Source organism: Argiope bruennichi, chromosome 6 (assembly GCF_947563725.1).
Source record: "Argiope bruennichi chromosome 6, qqArgBrue1.1, whole genome shotgun sequence".
Lineage (NCBI taxonomy): Eukaryota > Metazoa > Arthropoda > Arachnida > Araneae > Araneidae > Argiope > Argiope bruennichi.
The window spans coordinates 51,656,080-51,681,404 of record NC_079156.1 but is presented as its reverse complement, the minus strand read 5'-3'; the positions used below and the strand labels follow the sequence as shown (position 1 = coordinate 51,681,404).

Sequence of the window (25,325 nt, the reverse complement as noted above, 5' to 3'; positions counted from 1 at the left end):
GGTTCAGTACACTGGTACTTTTACAACTCACCTGAATAGAGAAAGGAAAATCAGCAAGAATATAAGGGTTCGGTAAATGGACCGACAAATTCAGAGGGTTATCAGTAGGCATGAAGAGGAACGAAAACGACAAATTCAGAGGGTTGTCAGTAGGCATGAAGAGGAACAAAAATCGCAATGGCACATGCTATCGCAAACCATGATGAGAGAAAATCGAGAAAAACGCATGCAGGCTCTAGGCACAGAAAGCATTATGAAAACACATAATGTACAAATGTGGGAGATGCATAATTCCCCTGCAAATCACAAAAAAGTTTGCCGTCAACATGTAGGTAGGAATCCTCGGTGATCAACTCTAAAAAAGGCCGTGTTTGAGGTCCGAATGGAGGCAACGTGTCTAGTTTTTCTGCAACAAGTCCCCCCGGAAATGTTGCGAAGTGTGCTGGTCCCATTGCAACGAGCATATGAACTCATGCGTGATGGAACTCCTACACATGAGGTGCGTAATCACTTAGATGTCACATGCCCAGGGAGACAGACTATATCTGCCGGCTCCATTTCTTGACCTCCACATTCGTGAGATCTTAATCCGTATGTCTTTTTCTTACGGGGTCACCCTAAATCACTCGTTTATGCGAAGCCAATGAACACAACGGTAGGTCTCTTAAGCACGCTGCAACAGACATCATTGGTACCTTTGATCGCGTTCGAAAATTATGTCGTTGTAGATTATGCAATAACATCAGACCGCTAATTCCAATAACTCTGGTAATAATAAATCACATAAATCTTTTTGGAGTTATTATTTTAATTCTGTCGTTCCAACATGATTTCGAAACTTAGTACATTGTCCACGTTGTTAATCCTTTCAACATGGTTTGCGATACTACATTGCATTGTAATTTTTGCTAACAATCCTCTGGATTTGTTCATCCATTAATAGAACCTCCTGCATACGTGGAGTCCATGTTTTATCCCAATAGGAAAGGTTACAGTCTATAGTTTTTAGCTAGTTCTTAAAAGTAGATTGATATCTATTTTTAGTGAAGAAAACATGAATTTTTCTTTAAATGTAACAAAAATTTTCACCATTGTTAATGCATTTTCGAGGCATTGGGTGCAATAATAAAAGTAAATCTACCACATGTTACAATGGTAAGTAATGCAACTAATGTAGAATGACGCAATCTCTGACTGATATTGAAATCCGGTGTATGTTTCCCGGACAATAAAAGGCTGCGAAGAGAATTTCTTGATTGACATACAGTCTTATAAACAGGAACCGAAAGAAACGAAAATTAAATACTATACTGATCATAAACATATAAGTAATAAAATAACACAAAAAATAGGATTATGTAAATATAAAAAGCATTCACTTTTGAAGATCAATTTTATCATCAGGACTCTCGAATTAGTACTTTCGGCTAATTTAGTTTCTGTAGAATTTCGCGGTTATAAATCATACATTAATCTTTAACGTAACTATTTATACATTTTCGAAAGAAATTTGTCATTAAAACTTCCACTAATCCATCCTTCACAGGAGCTATTTTACAACTTCCCTCTGAGCATATTCTTGAGAAATTTAAGGAAAAGAATTGTCAAAGTCTTCTTCACAGATAGAAGTAATGGGCACGAAAACTAATCTTTCTCAATGAACTTTTAAGGAAAACAGGGAAGAATTTCGTTCCTTCCATGGATGTTCTGTACTTTGTAGGTCTTTTCACCAGTAAACAATAAGGGAAATCTTATTGATTTTAAATGTATTCGTAGCCACTATATCTTGATGCAATTCAAATACAGTTTTTGTTCATTTCGATTTTTGCTAAGAACCCTCTGTCAGTCCATTAATGAAGCACCCTTTATAAAGGGGATTTGTATTAATGACAGGCATCAAAATCATTAGTCATTTTTCACTAGTGATTCATCGTTGCCAGAAGAATCAACACATATTCTAGGGTTAAATATCGTTCAATATGCATATGAGTTGGTTTGATTTGATTTGGTCAGCTGCGTAAGTTTTGAAAGAAAGAAATTTTGTACCGCTTATGCGTTCAAGAATCGTATATTATATTTATGCGGTATTTGATGAAACTTTTCTTCACTTTATTCGTTTTCTTAATGTGATTACGCATATAACTATTGACTGTCAGTGAATATAATGCACATCATGAATATTTACTACATTTCAGAATGAACAAACCAGAAAATCTAACTTAGAGCAGATGAACAATATTTCTTTTTCTTCAATAAGAAGAGTATCCAAAGTAATAGAAATCTTTAAAAGTTTTGTGTTCTTAAAACAACGGCGTATGATAACATATCATAAGACGATTTCAAAATATTGAAAAAAAATATGACGACCAACAGCAAACAAATGTTCTGGGGGTCACTTTAAATTTTGTTTCTAAAAAGAAGCCCATCAAAATGTCCAATAATGTGAATTTCGAAAAATATCTAATGAAACTGATGCTACTTGGATTATTTCAAAACGACAAAATTGTACCACTTCTATATATGATCCAATGTCAGGAGTTAAATAATTTTAGTTAAAACTGCATAACTATAATAACTACAAACCATAAAAAGATTTTTGAATGATATGTATTTCAGCATCATGGTTATCTTACAACACAACAATATCTCAAAAATTATTACTAGAATAGAAAAGAATAAAACATTAATTGGATTGACTTGATTTTGCGATGCCACAACAGATTATATAAATTTTTCGAGCAGGAAATGGAAATAAAAAATGTTCTTATTAATATACTAAAAAGTTAGACGGAAATATATTCTTTCAAAAATATGGACTTACTTTATCGATTTTTAAAACAAAACCACTGAAGTATTAGAGACTTGCTTAACTAATTGGAATTTCCATTAATTTTTTAATATAAAATTAATTTTTGAAGAATCTTATGTTATTTATTAAAATGTTTATGAATACCATATGTTTTCTCTCTGAGGGTATTTAATGTAGTATAATTTGTTCATAGTATTATTTTTAAGTCTTATTTTCAATTTCGTGTTTTTGATATTAAAAATCAGCAGGATTGGCAAGTCCAAAACATTCTTGCATATTTTTCAATCAAGATGTTATACCTCTCCTAAAACATAAAGACTGTGGACTCTGGGCAAAGACGAGAATGACTTCAGCAACATTGGTAAAAAATAGCTAAGAGACATCTAATCTAATATTTTTAAGATATCTAAAATGTGTTTTGTGACATTTCTTTTTAGACGATTTTGAATCTAAAATGGATTCAAAATTCCCACTGACATAAATAAATATGATTTTCAACTAATGATTGAATCGAGTCCATTTAATTATGAGAATACGTAGCAAATTTTGCAGAAGGGAAAAAAAAAAAAAAGTTTTGAAGTCACTGATCAGCGTTCAGAGGCATTCAACTAGATAACAAACATTTACAATTAGCAACTGAATGTAACAACCCTGCTTTGTTAATCTATAAGTTTGTTTCTGCAACTATGTTTGTAGTTCAGATCGCAAATTTTAACCAACTCCAATTTATTACACAATGGGCGACTTATAATGCAATAATATTAGGAGGGGGGGGATAAAATATTAGACTGTGTGTGTGTGTGTGTGTGTGTGTGTGTGTGTGTGTGTGTGTGTGTGTGTGTGTGTGTGTGTGTGTGTGTGTGTGTGTGTGTGTGTGTGTGTGTGTGTGTTAGCATCTGTATTATCCCTATTGGTGGGATAAAAAAGAATAATTCTTTTTTATAATTTAATTACTTTATAATAATTAAAAAAAAGAATAACTCATTTTGCTAAGACCGACTTTTTAAAAAATAAAACCTTTTCCTTTTGACTCTTAGATTAAAGAGCCAAAAGGAGAAAGCCTTCCTTTTTCAAACATGGAAGCTCAAATGCTTTAAAGCAGTCAGTTTTGATTTCATTCAAATAGATGTAAAATAAATAAATAAATGGAAGAGGATTTTTTTTATTTGTTTGTTTTAAACAATAAAATGAAATTTTCACGTTTCGAGTTAAAATAGTATAATTCAAAAAGAAAACAGATACCAAGAAAGAATAACTAAAAGAAAATGAGCATAACAAAGAATTCTGAAAAAGCGTTCACCTTGTTCACAGAGTACCATCTTTCTGCGGATTAAAATCATCCAAAAATGATAGGCATGGGTTTTAGAAAAGTATAGCAATCGTTTACAGACGAATTAAATGTTTCGATAATTTTTTAAAGAATTAAGATTACGTTTTGCATCAACGATTTTTAGTGCATATATTCCTGCAATATTGACACTATACATTAATTTAATGTTTTCTGCAAGTAAGTTCAAAGAATTTTTCCCTAATCGTGTACAGTTATTCTTAGAAATCCTTTTTTATTTAAATTTTTAAGTACAATACAATTCATAACAAATATTTACAAATTGTGATCTGGATTATTAAGTCAGAAAATATGATTAAGGGCGGGAGGAAGTGACTATTTATAGAACTCTGAAAGGTTCTTCGTTATCTGGGCAGCCCTTCCGTCACATTAGGCCGGATGGTTGTGATACTACTGTACATTTTAATATGTACGTTTTGAATATTCTTCTCAAGACAGAAAATGCATTCAACTGGTTTTGCTTCCAAATTACACAATCTTCAACTATATGTTATAAAATGGTGCATTTTTGTCCGACAAGAATATAAACAATGCTGCTTTCTGTTCTATTTGTATGCATTGAATTGTTTTAAGTAAACACGTTTATTAATTCAATTTTAATTACTGAATTGTCAAATTCTGAAACCACCGATTCCGAACAATAAAAAGTGTAGTTGTTCGAAAGTTTTCTTCCCTTTTATTTCGAAGAGAGGTGTACGAAGGCTGTATAAAAAATATTGGACCTCTTCAAAATATACATATTACAAAATAATTCCTCGAATATCAAAGAATACAGTTAGCATCACCTTGATTCAGTTTCTTTCGGCCAGTATAAGTATCTCGTATCCATTGTGCCGATTATCAAAATCATTTTGATAATCAAAAATGATTTCAGTTAAGAGGATTATTAAAAAAATGTTTTACATCAAAAAGGCATACGATATATCAGAAAATTCACGCAACCAATTTCAAATTAGTTTAATCATATTGGCGACCCGCTTTAAACCACCATATTCAAATCAAAACAGTTTGGTAAAGTGGGCGTTAATGGTAGGTTGCAGAAAATAGTGGTAGGACCTGATATGTTTAAAAACAAACGCTATTTGAAGTACTGCTTCCTTAATTAATTTGTGGTTTATTAAATAGATATCCAAAAAATATTTATCACAAGAAATCAAATTCTTTCCGTCATTTTAATAGCATCATCATATAGGGGCTTTATAGTAACTGGGAACGAATTTTGTAAACATTACCACTTTCTTCGATTTCAAAAGAACATACGAGATGGAAAATGCGCCTATAGTTTATATGAATGCCTAATCGCACTCTGAAAAGTTCGTTACACAATGCCTTTTTTTATTCCAAATTTATTCAGTAATTAATCAGTCTAAGTTACATAAACGTTCAGAATTACACTGGTATGTTCCCAATTATCCCTGAGACTGTGATGTGATTGAAACATTGTTTAGGTATCTGATTACAGTAACGAACTGATTTGAAGAGAATACATGAAACGATCAAAAATAAGAAACCACTGATTACTGCCTCTGAACTAAGTTTTTTTCAACAACCTTAAAGTACTGTTTTTTAGTAAAAAAACATTCTGTTTCCTGAAATAACACCGATAAACTATTATATAAGTGTTGAATACCTTGAATTATGGAATAATATACAATCATTCTATCTCAAATTTTGTCAGAAAAAGTCGGAAAATAAACACTTTTAAAAAAGAAATGACTGAATATTGCGAGATTCGAAAATGAAATGCCTAAGACGTATAAATGCACTTTAAAATGAATAAGGACTTGTTCAAATTAGTAGCAGAAAGTACAGTTCTCACTTCAAGAGGAAGGTTAAATCTCTTATTCGGCTCATTTTTCTGTACCATAGTACTACCTGTAAAAGTCTACTTCAGAAATGGAATTTAGAAGTATAGCAGTTATCTGATTGCTAGAAATCACAAACTATCGCTTAAGACAAAAAAAAAAAAATGATTTAGTTAAATTGGTGATTTTCAAACCCGTCACGTATTCACTCTTAACTTCGCGATTTCTTCAAACGTACGAATTATATATCTATTCTGGTACCTTCGACATTATCGATTGCAATACACACATGTGCAAGAAAATCAACCATAGATGATTCGAGATAAGTTACTTTCTCTAGCTCCACAACTCCTGTTTCTTATCGAAAAGAATCAAAATCATTATCTTCATATTCTTCTCTCAATATCAATAGTTTTTTTTTTTTTTTTTAATGCGCGGGGGAGTGTTTTTTCGTCCTTTTCTTTTTATCTTCTATACTTGAAGGCAACAGCACGAAACTATTATTAATAACAAAGTTTTATTTGAGAAAAATAATATGTATGGAAATAATGTTAAAGTCTTTAAAAACGCCAATTGTTAATTTGACATAAAATAATAAATTTTATAAACTACCACATTCCTAGATTTAATATCACTTCCAAACATAAAAGAAATTATTCCAAATTCAAGAAAAATATAGAATTTTTTATTACATTAAAAGACTGTCCTCAATTTCCTCAAGATGAAAAATGTTAGAGGTTATTGAGAACATAGTACTACAGTTTCCTAAAGAAAATTCAAAAACTATCTTAATCGCAGCTATTATATCTTATCTTATATATCCAAGCAATATATAGCTTAGCAACTTAGCTTTACTAAACATCGATGTAGGGAATGAATAATGACCTTTGAAAAATTTGTGGTTTCATTTTTTTTAATGCAATTGCAACAAAAATAAATAAAGTCGGAAAATAACATTGAAGTAAGTTAAATATATATATAAAAAAAATTAAGTCGATTCCTACTTAGGTCAACAAAAAAAATTTTATTTTAGTTACTTTTTATTAAATAATTACAAAATTGATGACAAACTTGGCGATCATTTGGCGACGGATTTGGCGACCAAATAGAAATTACTGGACAAATTAAATTAATTAATTAATATTTGAAAAAAACTGTATTAACATCAAGTGCCATCCACTACAAGTTTTAAAAAATGTATTTGAACTTGAGTGGATGAATAAAAAGTATTTTATGAACGATTGAACATTTGAACAAGATTATATATATATATATATATATATATATATATATATAGAGAGAGAGAGAGAGAGAGAGAGAGAGAGAGAGATAATAGTAGGAATTGAAAATGTATCCTTTAATGTATCGTACAGAGAGAATGTTTCCCAGCCCGCTAAGGTTTTACCAATAAGTACTACAGTCAATGCATCTAATTACTTTCCTTGACTCTAAAATTTGTCAGTAAATCTAGTAATATGCAGTGTCCATCAAGCCCAAAAAAATAAAGTTCACGAAGTGAAAGAAAAATTAATATGAATTTCAATCATATCTGATGTTATTAAGATGAATTATATACTTAAATAATGCCTAGCGGGGAAGTGTTAAGAAAAAAAAAGGAAACCCAAAAATATACAATTGACAAATAATTATAAAGTTACAGTTTAAAGACATCCCCCCCCTATTATAGTAATAACATAATAAAACCTTGGTCACAATAAATACTCTAAAGTTAGATAATTCTTAGAAAATACATTTTATTTGGTAAATTGGCATGAAATGAACATATATGACAGTGCCATATATCAGGAAAAAAAAACTCATCCGAGTGGGAGCCAAGAATTGATTTCACTGAATTTTTTTTATTTTGTGATAAAAAAATAAATTAAAACAATAATCAGTCAGTAGTATGAAAGCAAGAAAAATTTTAAAAATATTTTATAACAATCATTTTATCATACATCCAATTATTAATAGTACATAACATAGCGTAATATACAACAATTGGTTGTTCAAATAATCATTCGCACTTTATAAATGTTTTAAAAACATCCAAATTAAAATGAGATAATTAGATAAGTTTAATACATTTTGTAACTAATTTGTAGATACTTCTGAATAACCAGAATACATTAAGAGCCATTTAATGCAATCGTTTCGGAACTTGATTTCGCATATACAGTCAAAAGAAAGTAAACACCCATGATTGATATAGAAAATGTGTTATTTCAAATATATTATTGATTTATAAGATCAATAAATAGATAAATACAATTATTAATTTATTTAGGCGGAATTGAACTAGTAAATATTCAATTAAAATAAAATACATGAAGAAAACTTGAACCTAAAATCATCCAATTTTACGTCACAAAAAAAAAAAAAAAAGTAAACACCTATAAATCTTTCTCCTTCAAATGTTTTAATTTATAGATGTCACCACATCTTTCCTAGAGGATCTTAATAAGTTAAAGTCTTACATTCTGCCTGAATTTATGTAAATTAAGTATCATTTTAGACCAAAAATGATAAATCCTTACGTGAAATAGGAAAAATTCTTGAAAGAAGCCACTGCACAGTGAAGAAAATTCTTGGCAAATATTCCAAATACAGACAGATTTAAGATTTTCACAGTATAAGAACTTTCTGATACAAAAATGAGAACAATAATACAAGAAATCAAAGGTAATCAGTCAGCAAGTGATGTTAAAATATCTCGAAACATCCTGCAAAGATTAGCGTGTAAGGAACACTATAAGGAAGACTCTTCTTGAGCATGGCTACATGGCAAGATTCCACTTAAGAAACCATTCATCAAACCAGAAAAAGCATCTGCGGTTTGCCAAAAAGTATCCTTATAAGAATTTAGATTTTTGGAATAATTTTTATTTACAGATGGGAAAAGAACTGTTTGGCACTCAGAAACTCGCAAAAATATGGAGACCAAAGAACAAAGAAATCCAGTAATAAGAATTCATTTACGATAACTTGTCATGAGAGTGGATCTGTTATGATTTGGGGTGTATGACGGTAGCAGGATTCGGTAATTTAGTATTGGTTATAATGGATGTGCGGCCCGTAAGAAGCCTTTTATAAGACTCAGCAATATAAAAAGCTCATCAAGTTTGTAAAGAAGCATGCAAGCAAGCCTCTATCTTTTTGGAAATCGGTCCTTTTTACAGATGAATCAAAATTTAATACCCATGGGACAGATGGTCGAGTTATGCTCTGGAAGAAACCAAAGCAACAGGTGTTAATTACGAATTTATGCGGAACTGTAGAGCACTGTGGTGACGGGATCATAGTGTGGGGTGCGAGTGCTGCTGGTGTCGGAAATTTATGTTTTATAGAAGGAAATATAGATAAATACATGTATCTTGACATTCTAAAATAAAACGTTTTATACCACTGCAGAAAAACTATTTCTTGACTTTTCAACAGTACTACGATCCTAAGCACACCTCCGAGATTTTTCAAGAGTGGTGCCTCTATCATGTTAAACAACAGCTTCATGGCCCTTTCCAGTCTCCCAATTTAAACCCTATAGAACATTTATGGGAAGAAATCAGTCGTGAACTAAAAAAAAATATGACACAAAGGACACGGTTGAACTCAAAAGAACCATTCAGAACATCTGGTGCAATATTCCTGCAGAAACGACAGAAAAAAAGGAAAAAAAATGTGAGGGTCACAACGCTTGAAAGATGAGATAAAAGCCAAATGAATCAAAGGAATAATCATGTTCGATAAGAATTACTGATTTATAAAAATTTTCCTGTTTAATAATAAATTTACCTGATTTTTCCCTATCTCCCGGAATTCCCCGACGACTACCGGTTTTCTGGTCTGCTGGCTACACTTGCGTGATGTTTTCTTCGCTTTTCTTTTTGGCTGATATTTCAGACAATAGATTTACCAACTCAGAATTTAACACAAAGAATAATACAAAAATTCAGTACTTTCAGTATTAACTTTTACCTAGAGTTTTGGTATTTTTTAATAATTTCAAATGTCAAAGTACGGCCACTTTCAATTTATTTTTCATGGCGTGATGACATTTTTAAGCAGTACTCAACGCGCTTACTGAAGTCATACATGGTAAATGGAAGTCACAACTGGTCTCCCAAGATGCTACTACGGAATACTTTCGTTAAATTACAAATGAATCTCTTCATTTAACAATCAGAAACAAACACAAAGCACTCTGACAAATGTTTCCTGATTGTTTCTGCTCTTTAGCGCACATAACACTAAATTAAGCGAATAGACATATTGTGGCGATATAACATATAATAGCGAATAGACATATAAGGGCGATTTCTGGCAAATAAATAAATCAGTTACCATTTGCACCTATGTGCAAGTGCACTGTCAAAAGTGTGCCGCTCTCAATCTCCATACACTTACAACGAATAAAATGTTAAGAAAAAAATTTCTCACACTCAATTCAGAATGCACACTTCTTTCAGAATCGAAGACACATTTAGTATGATTGTACTCTTTATCGACAGTATTGAAAAGAACGATTAGGAAAAAGAAGTTTTTGCAGACAATCAAATAAAAGATAAGTTCCATCATCCGAGATGAATCGGAGGAATTAGGCGATGAATATGCGCCTAACTCTTCCCATTTATTCAATCTTTCTATAAGATTGGAAGGGGGGGGGGGAGAAAATTTTAACATTTTAAATCAAAACAAGCTTATTGGTCCCCAATAAGCTGCATTACAGCATTTCAATAACGCTTGGCGACTATCCTGAGGATATACAGGGTACCGAATTTGATAATGCCCAGATCAAGGCGTTTTTCAGCTTATGTAGTTGCAGATGGATTAAGAGCTCATTGTCACAAGTGGGTTACGGGAGGGTGTCATTCGCACACCAACATACCACAGAAGAATATATCAACAGCATTGTTCGCAATTTTTTACAGCTATTTAATCAATTGCTAACGAGTTGCTCCTAAAATTCTAATACCCTTAAATTTCAGTCGGAAGATATCAGTTAAAGACATATCAGTTCATTCTATCACATTTTGAAGACGAAAACATGCCATCAAATATAACTAGAATATAAATTTCCTATAAAGATGAATAGAAAAGCACTAACAGAAAGAATCTATTAATAAAGCAAAATTTAACCTTTGTGCAACTGTAATAGAATTTATCTTCGGGTTCTGAAAGATGAAATTGTATGTAAGCACAGAAAAAATTTATAACTAACTTTATGTTGGCAATTATTTCAAAATAATAACTTGTATTTAAAAAAGAAAGTTTACATAGGAACTTGAGAAAAAAAAAATCCTTAAAAAAACTGTACTATTTTTTATATTATTTTTAACTTTATAGCTATTTTGTGCATGATGACTCACAGAGACGGCAGCAGAGATTTACCAACAAGGGAAGAGTGCAAGAAAAACAGGCACAGCTTCTCTAATTTAGTTTCAAAATAATTCATAAAAATTTATATTCAATTAAAACCAATTAATTAACTCAATAAAATCCCTCACCCTCTTAATCTTTTAGTTCAAATGCTGCACCTGAATTTTCTCTCCTTTTTAAAAAATTGCTAAGATATTTGTAAAAAAGAAAAAGTTCTCAATTTCTTTTACTGACCATAAAATGATTTTTAATATTTGAGCCTATTTCTCTGAGACTCTTCAGATTTGCATCCCTTGCAATCTAATTCTATAAACAATATGGTTATATTCCATTCTAGATTTTAGTATATAGATCAAAATGTAAGCTGTAGCACTAAATCGCCTAAAGTTGTTATAAGTTTTCCACTACTTTAAATTTTGTTCGAATTTAGCAATATTCCTAATCATCTGAATCTGGTTTTAATACCTATAAAATATTTCAATAACAGCAAAAATAAATTAATTAAACAGGGTTACAGTAATTTATAAATGTCCAATATTGGATAATGACAACATATGTTAAAAAATAATTAAATCAAAATAAAATTGAAAAATTCATAAAAAAAATTCTTGAAAGAGAATAAGGCTTCCATAATACATAACTTTATGAAGAAAAGAGCGAAAAAATTTAATACCGATTATGCAGGGATAATATATAATGCTAAAAGAATGAATGCATGCTCTTATAATGGAAGTTATATAAAATGAATGTAGAAACTTCATTCAAACAGTTTTATAAAAGAAACTTTTCAAGAATACAAAATAAAAACTAAAACATATTTGATGTTTTCACAAAATTGCTTCATCCCCCCCCAAACACATACACTTAGCATACTAATCTATTTAAAAGAATTTTTAAATAAGGATTGCTAAGAGGGGAAGGAATTCAGCTATGTTTTTTTAAGTCTGAAACAAATAAGTTTTGATGCATGAAAAAAAAATCACAACTATTCTGATATCTTTTTTTTTTTTTTTGCTTTACAATAACTATGGGATGTTTCTAAATGAACAGATTACTTATTCTCTAGTTCAGGAATTCCAGAACATATTGCGAAATTAGTAAACCAAATCTGAACGAAACACATGCATTTCATTTTATAAGTTTTTCGCAAGAAAATTCTACTAAAGATTAGGAAATAGCCTTTAAAGATGTAAAATTGCATTAAATCGCATATAACTGCAAATATAAAAATTAGTGTAATTTCCCCAAAAGAATGGACTTAAAAATAAAATTCAAATGGTTTTATAATAAAAATTGTTCAAGCATTAAAAGTATTACAATTTTTAAAATTCACATTTTGTTCAAAAATCCGATTTTTTAATATAGTCAATTACCTTAAGAAGGCTGTAGAAATTATTCACCAAATATATATACAAACTTATTCTTTTATGCAATGCTTAGTAAGGTATGAAAAATGGATATGTGAAAAATGAACTGCTTAAGCATTAGATTCCCCATGTAACCTATATGTGTACACTTAGATTTAAAGAAAATTGTTTGACATGTGTATACTTAGATGCATTTTATTCAAAAACAGTTAAATCTTGAATTTCAATTCCCCTATTTTCATTTTAAGGCACAAGTTCTTGTCGTTAATTTCTCCTCTCAGAGATATTATAAACTAATATTCCCCGAAATTTGAGTTTTCCCCTCTCAACTGCTTGCACTTTTTTTTCTAAATGTGCCCTATATATATATATATATATATATATATATATATATATATATATATATATATATATATATATATATATATATATATATATATATATATATATATATATATATATATATATATATATATATATATTAATAATTATTATTTTAATCATCTTTTATTTATTAAAACAACTGTATCCAGACTTTTCAAAATGTAGAAATGCATGCAATTACACAATTTCTGTCATAAAAGATAATTGAAAGTAAAATTAAAAACCTGCATTTCCTGATTGCAGTTATAATACAGAAACAGAATCTAAAAAATTTAGATACTAATTTATTTAATATGTTTAGTGCATACTTGGAAAAGCTATATTAGTTTTGCTAAAAAGGTATATCACATATATTAATTTTTTATTGCCAATTGCAGACTGCAATATACTATTAGAGAAATAATTGCAGCTTAATAAATTAGACTGTAAAATTTGATATTTTACTATTACCTAAATTGTAATAAAATGTAAATCTAATTTACATTTACAGATATTCCAGCAATTTTTTTTTGAAGAATTCACATAATTTGGGGACAGCAAAGCAATTCTTAGGATATTAGCAAACATACTGCAAAAGAGTGTTAACAATAGTTGCCTATATTTTATTAAATTTATTTTAACTATTAACCAGACTTTAATGGAGAATTATCATAATGAAATAAACACAATGAATTAAAAAAAAAACTCTCAAATTCACTGCCATGGAAATAACAATTGGATGCATAAAATGAAGATTATTTTTAGAACTATTCAATTAATTCAAAATAACTGAAAATAACCTTATTGCCCTATTGATGACAAGTAAACAAAATAGTGAAAGAAAATAAGAAAAAAACTTCTGAAATTCTGATGATCTTAGTTGAAAGATAAAGAACAGTAAGTAAAAATGCATTCTCCCTTTTATTCTCCTGTCACAATGTCTGTTATTTTCCCAAAAGTAGTGCAAATTATAAGCTGAATGAAGCCATCCGAAACAGATATTTGAAACTCTGAGGACTCAATGTCATCTATGTCCACCGCACTGATCTCTTAAAATGACTGACCAAAAAGAATTAGCAAAATGTGATATCTTATTAATGTGCCATCCCAGTCAGCTATTTTGCCAAATGTAGCTATTCTCTCAACTTAAACAGTTACTTGAATATTTTGATTATTTATTATATATTAAAATAGTTTTTAAATTATCATGTTTGTAAACACCCAGTTCTCCACAACCATTCAATAGCAGTAAAGACTTTTGTCAATTAAACTCTCATTTGCTCGCTGATGGGATGGCAAACGGTTACCACCAGAAGAGCAATTGTCTCCCCAGCTAAAGCCACCTCTAATAACTAAGATTATACATATATAATAAAGACTTTTCTTACACGCAATCTGAATATTTTTTGTAAAACTCTCCGCTTATTTATTCAATTATTTTTCAAATGTTTACTGCCAGAGAAAGGAAATGATACATAGATATTAAATTTATAAATTTTATTATACATTATACTGAGCACATATGTATAAACAGGATCTCAGTAATCAATTAATATATTCAACAATTTAAAGACTGGGTGGTCGAAACCATTTCTGTGTTTTGTTTAAATATGAGTCAAACTAAGAGAATATCATTAAATAATTTGAAGTTAATTTTATCAATGACAATTATTTTGAAATGTGTACTGCTAGAATAATAAACAACAAAAGTACAATAAATTAAAAAAGAATTCCACAATTGATTTGACAGTATTTTTATACCCTATTCACGCAACAAGCTATTCAACAAGACAGAGAGAGGCAAAAATGTAAGAATCATTACTATACTATACCACTTCACTAAATACCAAATTGAGCTGTCAGACTCTAATACCACTTTTAAACCCCTCCCCCCCCCAAAAAAAATCCTTTAATATTCTCAAAAAAATAAGAAAAACAATAATTATGGAGTTCCATAAGAACTTTATAATTGTCCACACTGTATTCCAATATTAAGCTATGCTGTACAAATTAGTTAATAATAATTTTACTGATTAAGTTTCTCTACTCAGTTGATTTTTAGCATACATTAATTACACAATTGAATTTCCTTATAAATTAATTCATTCATTCATTCATTTAATGAACCAATCTAGATCTGTATTTGGTTGGAGAATTTAAATATATATTTATTTTATCCCACAAAATTGAAGAATTTGTGTTTATTCATTCAGTACATACAGAAGCAATAATTTGTACCAAATGACAATAATTACTCTAAATAAATATTTGATTAAAAAAATGGGGTAGGGGGAGTTCAATTAAAAAATACATCTTTTTTTGTTTTTCTGAAAGAAAAAAAAAAATTTATTTACTTTTTTTAAAAAGAAGAAAAATTCAATCTAAAAGTGCTGAGTTATTCTTTGATAAATGTCTGAATATTTTTTAGCAGCTTAAAACAGTTTTTGTTCCAGTTAAAATATCTAGAAGTGGCAAATTATTTAGTATAACTGCATAAAGGAATAAAAAGAAAAGAAAATTTAGAGACGTTTTTTTAGAATTAAATCATACTCTAATTTCGACATTTTATAAATTAATAGAATTATTAAAATTTTTATTAATAATAAAGATTAATGTATGTGTGTATGTATGAGTTGGTGCTCAATGAGCCAGATCGATTGATCCAGAACTATCAAACGGCACATTCGGAGGATAAAAAATGTACAAGTTAAAACTTAGTTTTTATTTAAAATTTCAAAAAAAAAAAAAAAAAAAAAAAAAACATTCTGATGTTTTCAGAACCATAACCATCCATCTACCATTTGGAAATATTACAGCAAAAAATGAATTATACATCATTTAAAGTCCAAAAAATCATCTTCTAAATAATACTAATTTAATGTTAATGCTGTTTTTTCTAAATTTTGGACTTTTTTTTGCCAAATTCCCGATATTAGTTACATTATTATCCAGAAATTCATACCATTTTCATTGTTCCCTCAAATATTTAATCCTATGACTTCCTTCCATTGTTAAAAGCTAAAGAAACAGGATTTTGTTTAACCCTATGAGCCCTGACCAACCGAAATCGCTCCATTCAACAAGGGCCTACTCAGGAGCTTTGGGGCGGTTAAATGAGTTTCAATGAGTGCTCATCGATAAATATTTTTCACCCCTTAGACACCGCCAAAGCACCTGAGCCAGGACCCTATCGAATGGGTGATATTGGGCGGTCAGGGCACATAGGGTAAATGTCTCTGTAGTTAACAAAAATGACTAAAAAAAACGGAGTTATAACCGGACCATGAAAATCATAAGTTAGATGAACTGGACATTATCTATGTTTTTGATAGCATTATTATAGAATGGGCCTGGTTTCCATTAGAAAGGTTCATGTACACAATGAATAATGAATTAAAATAACAACTTTAATAATTGACAATTTGGCAGAATAATGAACAGGAAGTTATATCTACATGATTTAAATGAAATTAAATATAACCAAAATCTGTGGAAAAGCAGCTGGTCACCAAAGATGACTAGTAAAGAATAAATAAAAAAAACTGTGAAACAAAGAGCAATAAATAGTTCCTTAAGTATTAAAAAAAAAGAAGAAATGAAGGACAAAAAAAAAATACAAGCAGAATGAAAAATTTTAAGATTAAACATACTAAAAGAATTTTATTTGTTTTCAATTCTTAAAATATCCATGCTAATTATCCCAAATTTAAAATTGTGCATGTGTGTGAAATGGTAGAAATATAATGTTTTAATTAAAGCGGTTTAAAAATAAAAACATTCATTAACTTTCAATTAATTCTAATGTGTATGTTCAAATTTCCTAAAATAAATAATACCATATTAATGGGGTTTTAATTAAGTTTTATTCTGAAAACACGACAAATGTTTTATAAGGAGAATCTGTACTCAATAATATAATTGTCAAACATATTAGTATAGAAGGTACTGTAATGAAAACCATTTAATGCATTACCATTTAAAAACCAGATAGTTAAAAGGTACTTTACCTGCAGGCTAAATAAGATATTATCAATACACAAAATGTTAATTCTCTTATCTATAAATTTTTTTTTAAAATGCACCCGATTTCAAAAAAATGATAAGAACAACAAAGTTTTTAGTAGTAGTTTTTCGTTCTTAATGGTATATATAAAATATTGTACAAAATAGCGGAAGTTTGCAGAATTATAAATCTGAAAATATAAAGATACCACCTTTTTTTGGTATTCATGGTTTTATCATTGCAAATATTTAAAATGATGAAAGTGTACAATGATGTAAAAAACATATAGAGAAAACAAACATAGAAAGTGGAAGAACTTTTACTATTCACTTCCACAATTCCATAATATAAAAATAAATAATACATATATACATAAAAACAATATTTCATACTCTTTTTTGAAGTCAATATTTAAGGCACTTTTAGCCTTTCACCATTTTGTATGTGAAAATAAGAGAAATTATATTGAATAGTTTTTATTATACAAAAACAAATACAGATCAAACAAAAGGTGTTGCCGTTTTCTCAAACTATACATAAAATCTCTAAAAAGCAATAGTATGCTATAGAAACATGTTAGGGAAATAGAAACAAGCACACTTCCACACACACACAAATTCACACTAAAGTAATGTCTCCATATAAAATGAATATTTTTGAAAAATTAAAATAAGCAAAAAGAATTTGATTAAAAAATTGTTGCTATTTTACTACAAAATGAAAATCATAAAATAGTTTGTTTGAATGGTAATCAAATATTTTTATTAGTAGAAAAAAAAATTTCGTTGTAAAGGTTTTGAAACATTATTGGAATATGGAGGCATTATTAATAGAATAGGAAGAAAGACATAACTGGTTTTTCCTTAAGATGTATGTATTATAATATATTTTGTAAAAGTGATTTCAAATCATAAAAAAAAAATTATTTTTAAATAGCCCAATACACACAAAACAATTAGTGTAGCAATCAATTTCATATTATTTATAAAAAAAATAGAAAAGATATTTTTTTATTAACTATGAATGTAAATACAGAAGAAAAAAAAAAAAAAAAACTTTTAAGTCCAAAAAATTTACGTAACAGTTAAATACTGTCCTTAGTTATGTTTTATATTATTAATAGTTCAAAAATAATTTTTTAAAATATGATTAAAAAACAAACAGAAATATTTCATTCTGTTGGTAAGCCACATGTTCTAATTTAGCAAAAAGGCATTTAAATTTCCTTTTTCCCAATCAAAATTTACTTATTGGAAGGGTAAGCAATAAACATAACAGTAATTTTCATTTTAATTGGCAACTGTGTATAATTAGCCCACCAGATTCCTTCAATGATTCATTTTTTAAAAAAAAGAACAGATTTTTTTGCCTAATACAAAAAACATATCATAAAAATTTTAATTTTTGAAATTCAAGCAGTTAAATCTTTAGTAAAAATAAAACAGGAAATTTCAAGAAAATTATAATGAAATGAGAATACTATAAATAGAATTTGTAAAGGTAATTTTAAATTATTGCTTCTCTAATAATGTATGTTTCAATTTAATATAGCAGACTTTAAAATTGATAGTTTTCTAATTTTTTTTAATGGGAAATATTTAATGGAAACATGTTCCATCAAGAAGTTATTTATATGTGAAGATAAAACCAGAGTTTACGATGCATCATCACACCAAATTGACAATTGTGTTTAATAAGCTTGCCAAATTCATTCAATGATTTATATTTTTAAAAATGCTACGCCTTTTAATCTAAAATAGAATTTAGATTAGAATTTCACAATAAATTATTTTTTTATTATAAATTCACCATTAATTTTAAAGGGGATTCAAGAATACAGATTATGATAAGTGAAAGCAAAACCAAATTTTAAATAATTAAGAGGATTTGCATATTAACAGCATGTTATTGGTGAACTTTATTCCCAACCGCATGTCATTTACAAACATAATTTAATTTTAGTTATGTAAGAATCTATTTGTATGTAATTTTAATGGGGCTGTTTTTTGAAAACATAGCTTCGATCTTTCAAGAAGATGGACTAACTATATTTAAATATGTTATTAAAAGTTCCGTATGATTAATAGAATATTTTGTTACAGACAATGATTCCTAATCTTCCTTTCAAATATCAGACCTGAAATTAATATATCCTTGTTATTAATAATTAAAAATGGAGAATTGTTATGGAATATAAATTTATTTCAGCTTTCCTGTCAATTAATACACATAAAAACTCTTTCAGAAGAGTTTTAAAAGGGATGAAAGTTTTTGATCAATAAGAATAAATAATATTTCATAGTTTATATAGCATTTAAGTTATCAATATTTAAGAATATTTTATAATCTGACTAGCATACTATTCATACATTTTATCCTGGATAATGCATTTGCTCTCAAACTAAATTTGACAAAGAGAATGAATACAACTAATTCAGAAATTTTAGGTTCTTGAAAAATTAAAATTAAAAAAGAAAAAAAAAAAACCCAAAGCCAATTATTACAATCACCTCTGTAATATATAATTTATCACACATGTTAAATTTACATACTAGTTTTCAATATGAAGGGGAAAAAATAAAGTTTACTGTATTGAAATTAAAAAAAGCCTCAGATACATATAAAAAAAATTCTAGAAAAAAATATGGAAAAAACATCACCAAATACCGCCTTCCTATTAAGAACTGATTTTTATATTTTTTAATTATATCTATTATCAATGACATCAAGCATTTTTAAATCATAGCCTAATGATTTTGTTGATTAGGTAAATTTAATAGCCTTGTAATATTTTATCAAATGTGATATGCATCGTATTCTCAGGTATGGTAGGTGTGAAACATAAGTGTAAATAAGAAAAACTTTCAAAAGCTCACTTTCACACATTTACACAGGTAAAAAAAGAGACATGACTCAAAAAATGAGACATCATCATTTTAAACCCTCTGCTAGTGAAATAAAATTTTTATTTTCATCATACCAAAGGAAATTGGCAACACCTATTAAGGAATTTTTCTTCAAATATTTTCAAATAGTATGCCGTTGTTTATCAAATGGGATGAATATAAGTAAACAATTACAAGTAGGAAACTATGAAAAAAATTCAAAGGTATCTTACGCATATATATTAGCATGAAATAAATAAGATCAAAAACCTCGTGTTCGATGTATAACTTCCAATATCTTCCTGCACTTGGAAACTGAGTAACCACTTTTTCATAATAAGGCCTTGCTTCCTCGATTTTTTTATTCTAAAAATAAATTTTCATCTAATTACTGCTCATTTTAATTAAATTCAATAGAGCCTAAGACTAATCAAAGCTCAACTAAATAAGAAAATCTAACAATATTACTAAATAAAAAGAAATATTTCCAAGAGATAACAGTGTAACTTACTTGTGCATCCCTAACAATGATACTCCATGCTTCGACATCATATGGATTCTGTTCAAGTCTCTTTTCAGCCTTCTTTATACGATCATTAATGAATCCCAAGTGAGATGAATCCTTTAAGAAAAAAATCAGAGAATGAAAAGTCCATTAACTGAATTATGCATAAATTTTTACATATCATAATTTAAAAATGTATATATTTTATTTCTTATATTATATAACAAAGCATCACACATTTAACAGTTTCTATATTTGTACAAAAAATGGCTTTACATAATTCATAATGGGTATTAGTACTATTGTGGGCTATTTTATTTCCTAAATAGCACTTTTCAAAGCTTTCTTTTATGAATAATATTAATTTTAAATTATAATTTAAAAAATGAATTTCAATAAAATTATAAATTAATATATATATATATATAAATTTTAAGTAAAAATATGCATTAAATAAATTTTTCATTGGTAACTTATTAAAAAAATGACATGAACATTAATTACAAAAATGTGATTAAAGAATTGTGGTTTATACATCTTTATAATTTTGGTTTAATCCTTGTTTACTGACCCCATGAGTTTGTCACCAATATGGTAACACAAAACAGAAAGCTGAATAATTTTCCTAGTAATCCTAATACTAATTTATTTACAATTTTCTTCACTTGTTGAGTTGTACATCTACTACAGTAGTTTTGTACGAAACGAAAACTAAAAACAATTGACATATTCAACATTCATTAAAAAATTTAATTAAATTACATTTTAAAATAATAAGTATTATTACAAATAATAAACATTCAGTGTTATTTTTAAAATGAACTATGAACAGAAAACATTTATTATTTTGCAATTCTTACCAAATTATGTTGGTTTAATTAAAATTGTTGGAATAAAAATTTTGTCAGGACAAATTAAAAATATCTGCTCAAGCTTTTTGAATCATTTGTCTTTATTTTACATCTTTTCATCTGAATATTATCTTACCATTCTAAGAGAATTCTTTGCAATTTGTTCTTTTCATGGATTTCATGTAATTATTCGATTAGTCTAGGAGTACTCAATAATCTGATGTCCGATAACAAGGATAATCAGAAATGTTACGATTACAATTATGAGGGATATTATATTTATGAATACAATGTCTACATTTAGAAATATATATATGGCACAGAACAACATTTGCATCATTGAAAAGTGATGTTTTTTTCATGGAGATTGTTCCCAGCGTAAATGACGAATTAGTTTAAACGAGTAAGTGTATTTATCCTTTCAAATTTCTTCTTAAGAAAAGCATCAGTTTCTAGTGGCAAAGTTATTAAGAATGGATGCTTTCATTTTCCCTTGTGCTGTTTTAAATTATTCTCTAAATCCTCTCTAAAAAAAATCCTATGTTTTTGCTAAGTTAAAACATTCTGCTCATTGCCTGCCATGGGTTCGAATTTTACTGTCCAAAGTACAGACAAGGTAAGCTGGTGTGCAAAAATTCGTTATTTAAAAATTTAAAGGAAATTCCACAATAAAGGTTAAAATAGAAGTATTCTTAGATAAAGCAATCTTGATCAATAAATTTCATTATTTTAATAAAAATGGTAGATAACTGTAACTGCTTCACAGTATTGTTTATATGGTTAGTCATCTTGACTGGCGACTTAGTGCTGAAAGTGAAATAATGGACACACTAAACTAGGATTCTGCACCTTAGTATTTTTTTTTATTCGATTCAAAGTAAAAAATCATATCAATTCTACACATACACACATCTATATTAGTATTATAGTATAATGTACGCTCAAATTTAAAAATGTTTCAAACAATTGTTCTGATAAGAAATTACTATTTTGTATGGAATTTTATTAAGTGCAAACATGGTACTTTAAAAATTATCTTCGTGCTTGATTTCAGCATTTTCTATAATAGGTAAAGTTTATCATAACTCCCCAGACACAAAAAGACCATAATCATAGAATACAAATTGAACTAGCCTATTCTAGGTCTCCTTTGCTGTTTGAAACTCTAAAGAAAAAAAAATCTATTAATGTATTGCTATTGAATAACTGCTTATTAAATTTTAAATTAAGAATTTCCTGCTAGATTTTAAACATTTATATTACTGGTCATGTGTTTTCAATCTTGCAATTTATAATACTAAGCATTATGCTTAGTGATGCTTTAAATTGATTTACTGATTATTAAACATTACTTAATTTCCAAAATTATTTTAAAAACAGCAAAAAATTTCTAAGAAGCACTTCTATATTACAACAAAATAATAAAATATATCCATCAATTTTTGTTTTAAATTATTTAAATAAAAAAATTGGATAAAAATTCATTTTGATGAAGATGCAATTTTTTGTTTTTTTATAATTTTTTCAGAATTTTGATTAAGTGGTACTTTCTTATTATAGTGAGTCCAAAGATACTATCACCAAATAATAGAGATATTTTGCCAAAATACAATGGAAAAGCAAAGAGAAAGAAATCCTAGCTGTGATACTGGTATAAACCTTAAATTTCCAAAGAGAATATATAATAAAGAAATATCAATAAAACAATTTTTTGCAAAACATGGATAAAATATAATTATAAAAAAAAAATTTTCCAACAATATTCTTGTTTAACTTTGTTTAATATTTAATAGAAAAATAATTCAGAAAACAAATGAAATTTTGGCAAAATATATTTCATCAAAGATTATTTTTCTAAAAGAATTAATATACTTATATTATTTTACATCAAATTTTAGTTTTAATCAATGCACTCAAAATGTAAAATGTTAGTAATTTCAGAAATCTTTCAAAGAGAAATACATTTTAATACATACAATAATAAAATTTAAACAAAAATTATTTTAAATGGATAAAATCTCCACAGAAAATTGATACATTTATAACTGTTCTTTGAAAATCTTAAGAAGTTGAGCAAGATCTGAAATAAAAAAAAAATAATAAAATCTGAAATAACTTCCAACAAAATATTAGAGAATATATTATAACGAAAAGAATGGATGAAAAAGAATGTTCTTCATTTGAAATCCAAAATAAGTAATTGGATGTTAATAAAAAGAATAAACTTGAAAGTTTGAAGATAGATTTTCATTTCTGTGAAACCTACTTATTTCACACAAATTTCTTATTCAAAAGGACATGTAATTACTTTTATTTTAATTTTATTAAATCAAAGTACTAACTCATTTTCTCATGCAATCAAATAAATTCTAAATTCCCGGATTTTATCAGAAATAAGTAATTTTTTTTCAAACTCACACAAAACGCAAGACAATTTATTAAATTTAAAATTAAATAAGTTTTTCAATTTATTAAAACATAGTAGTTTTCTATAAAAAAAAAAGGTTTTTTTTTAAAAAAATCAGTTTATTGATATAAATATTAAACTTTGGTTTGTGTAAATATGTATTCCAAAAACTCACAATGTTTACAGAAATGCTTGAAATCAGTAGACTGAATTCATTTCAAAATGCACGCTGCCATGCACTTCGAGACAGCAACGGCTGCAAAAATTATTTTTCTCAAAGATGTTCTACAATGGCTTAATACTTCTCTTACTCAGTATTTTAATGATTTACACATATATATCACAATAAAAAGGAGGCATTTTTTTTTCGAAGCATCAAATATAATGAACATATGTAGCTTGTTACGAAATCTCCAGTAAGAATTAAAAGAACAAACAATATAAGGTCAGACAAATTTCTATCAAGTAATATTGAAAAAAAAAGTATACCTCAAATATAGACATCTTGTACAGCAGAAAAGTCCTTTATATTGTATTAACCCCCAACCCCCAAACCTAAGAAAAACAAAGTTTAAAAAATTTACAATAGATTAAAAAGATAAATAAATTCGAACACTGAATAAAGAGTCAAGAACATCACAAGCGTAAACGACGTAGATTTCAGTGCGCATGCGCAGAACAAATCCAATTCAAAACAGTTACAGTTAATATAGTTCAAAGCAGCTTGAATTTACTTTTAAAAAAGTTTTCGCACTTTCATTCTTGATTTTTTTACTTAAATAATGGCGTTTAGTATCAACTCAAACATAAAAAAGTTAAGAATTTACATTTTTCAATTATATAATTTCATGTGAAACATAACAGCAGAATCCAAGCAATAATTGTTAAAATTCAAACATCTCAACTTTATCCTTCTCGCCGCAAGTTCAAGAAAGTAAATATTTATGTATATAAAATTTAACTGTTGTGTTCCGAAAATATTTTTCATTAAATAAATACTTTGCAAAATTATTGTAAACTTTGTTGGAATCTTGAAAATGGTTTCCCACTTTATATTCCGTAATCCTTTGCGGACAACAATGTTTTATAAGCAATTGAACTTTTCGATAAATTATATAAATATTCGATTACAGCATCAGTTAGCCGAAATTACCCGTCAAACCTGCGAATATCCACCTATTGTTGATATGTCAGAAGAGGGACAGCGCAAACACCAGCGACAAATGTGGTACGATTCTATCAAAACTATGCCCACCGTAGAAGAAAAATTATATGAATTAGCTGTGCAACAGAGATTGCATCTAAAAAAATATTTTTTAACTTGTGTTCCTTCTTCATACACTGGCATCTTTTTCCATCAATTCATTACTCGAACTCATTCAATTGAAGGTTTACCTGATAAAATAAATGATATAAATGTCGAGGATGAACTATCTGATATAAAAGATACTTTTAATGAAGTATTGTTAAATTATTATCACAATCCTTGGCAAAGTCAGAGACCAAAGCAGTTGTCAGATTATTTAATTGAAAAAAATGCTGGATCTCGGTTGCTTAATCAACTTATTACACAATGCTACAAAAGACTAGCATCAAGAAATGACCA

At 28.0% G+C, this 25,325-nt stretch overlaps 2 protein-coding genes across 3 annotated transcripts in view; one reads left to right on the top strand and one right to left on the bottom strand.

Annotated features, from left to right (window-relative positions):
* LOC129971202 (cleavage stimulation factor subunit 3-like) overlaps positions 1-24,377 on the bottom strand; it is a 64,083-nt gene extending 39,706 nt beyond the window's left edge. For both annotated transcript variants that reach the window (XM_056084773.1, XM_056084774.1), the window contains exons 1-3: positions 24,209-24,377; positions 20,468-20,578; positions 20,227-20,322 (exon numbers count right to left, since the gene is read on the bottom strand). In XM_056084773.1, coding sequence (XP_055940748.1) covers positions 20,227-20,322; positions 20,468-20,578; positions 24,209-24,223 — 222 coding nt within the window. In that variant the 5' untranslated portion in view covers positions 24,224-24,377. The remainder of the gene's footprint in view (positions 1-20,226; positions 20,323-20,467; positions 20,579-24,208) is intronic.
* A 243-nt stretch (positions 24,378-24,620) lies between these two features.
* Positions 24,621-25,325, top strand: part of LOC129971673 (28S ribosomal protein S30, mitochondrial-like) — a 10,728-nt gene continuing 10,023 nt past the window's right edge. Inside the window, exon 1 of the mRNA XM_056085649.1 lies at positions 24,621-25,325. This exon is cut by the window's right edge and continues 16 nt beyond it. Coding sequence (XP_055941624.1) covers positions 24,757-25,325 — 569 coding nt within the window. The 5' untranslated portion in view covers positions 24,621-24,756.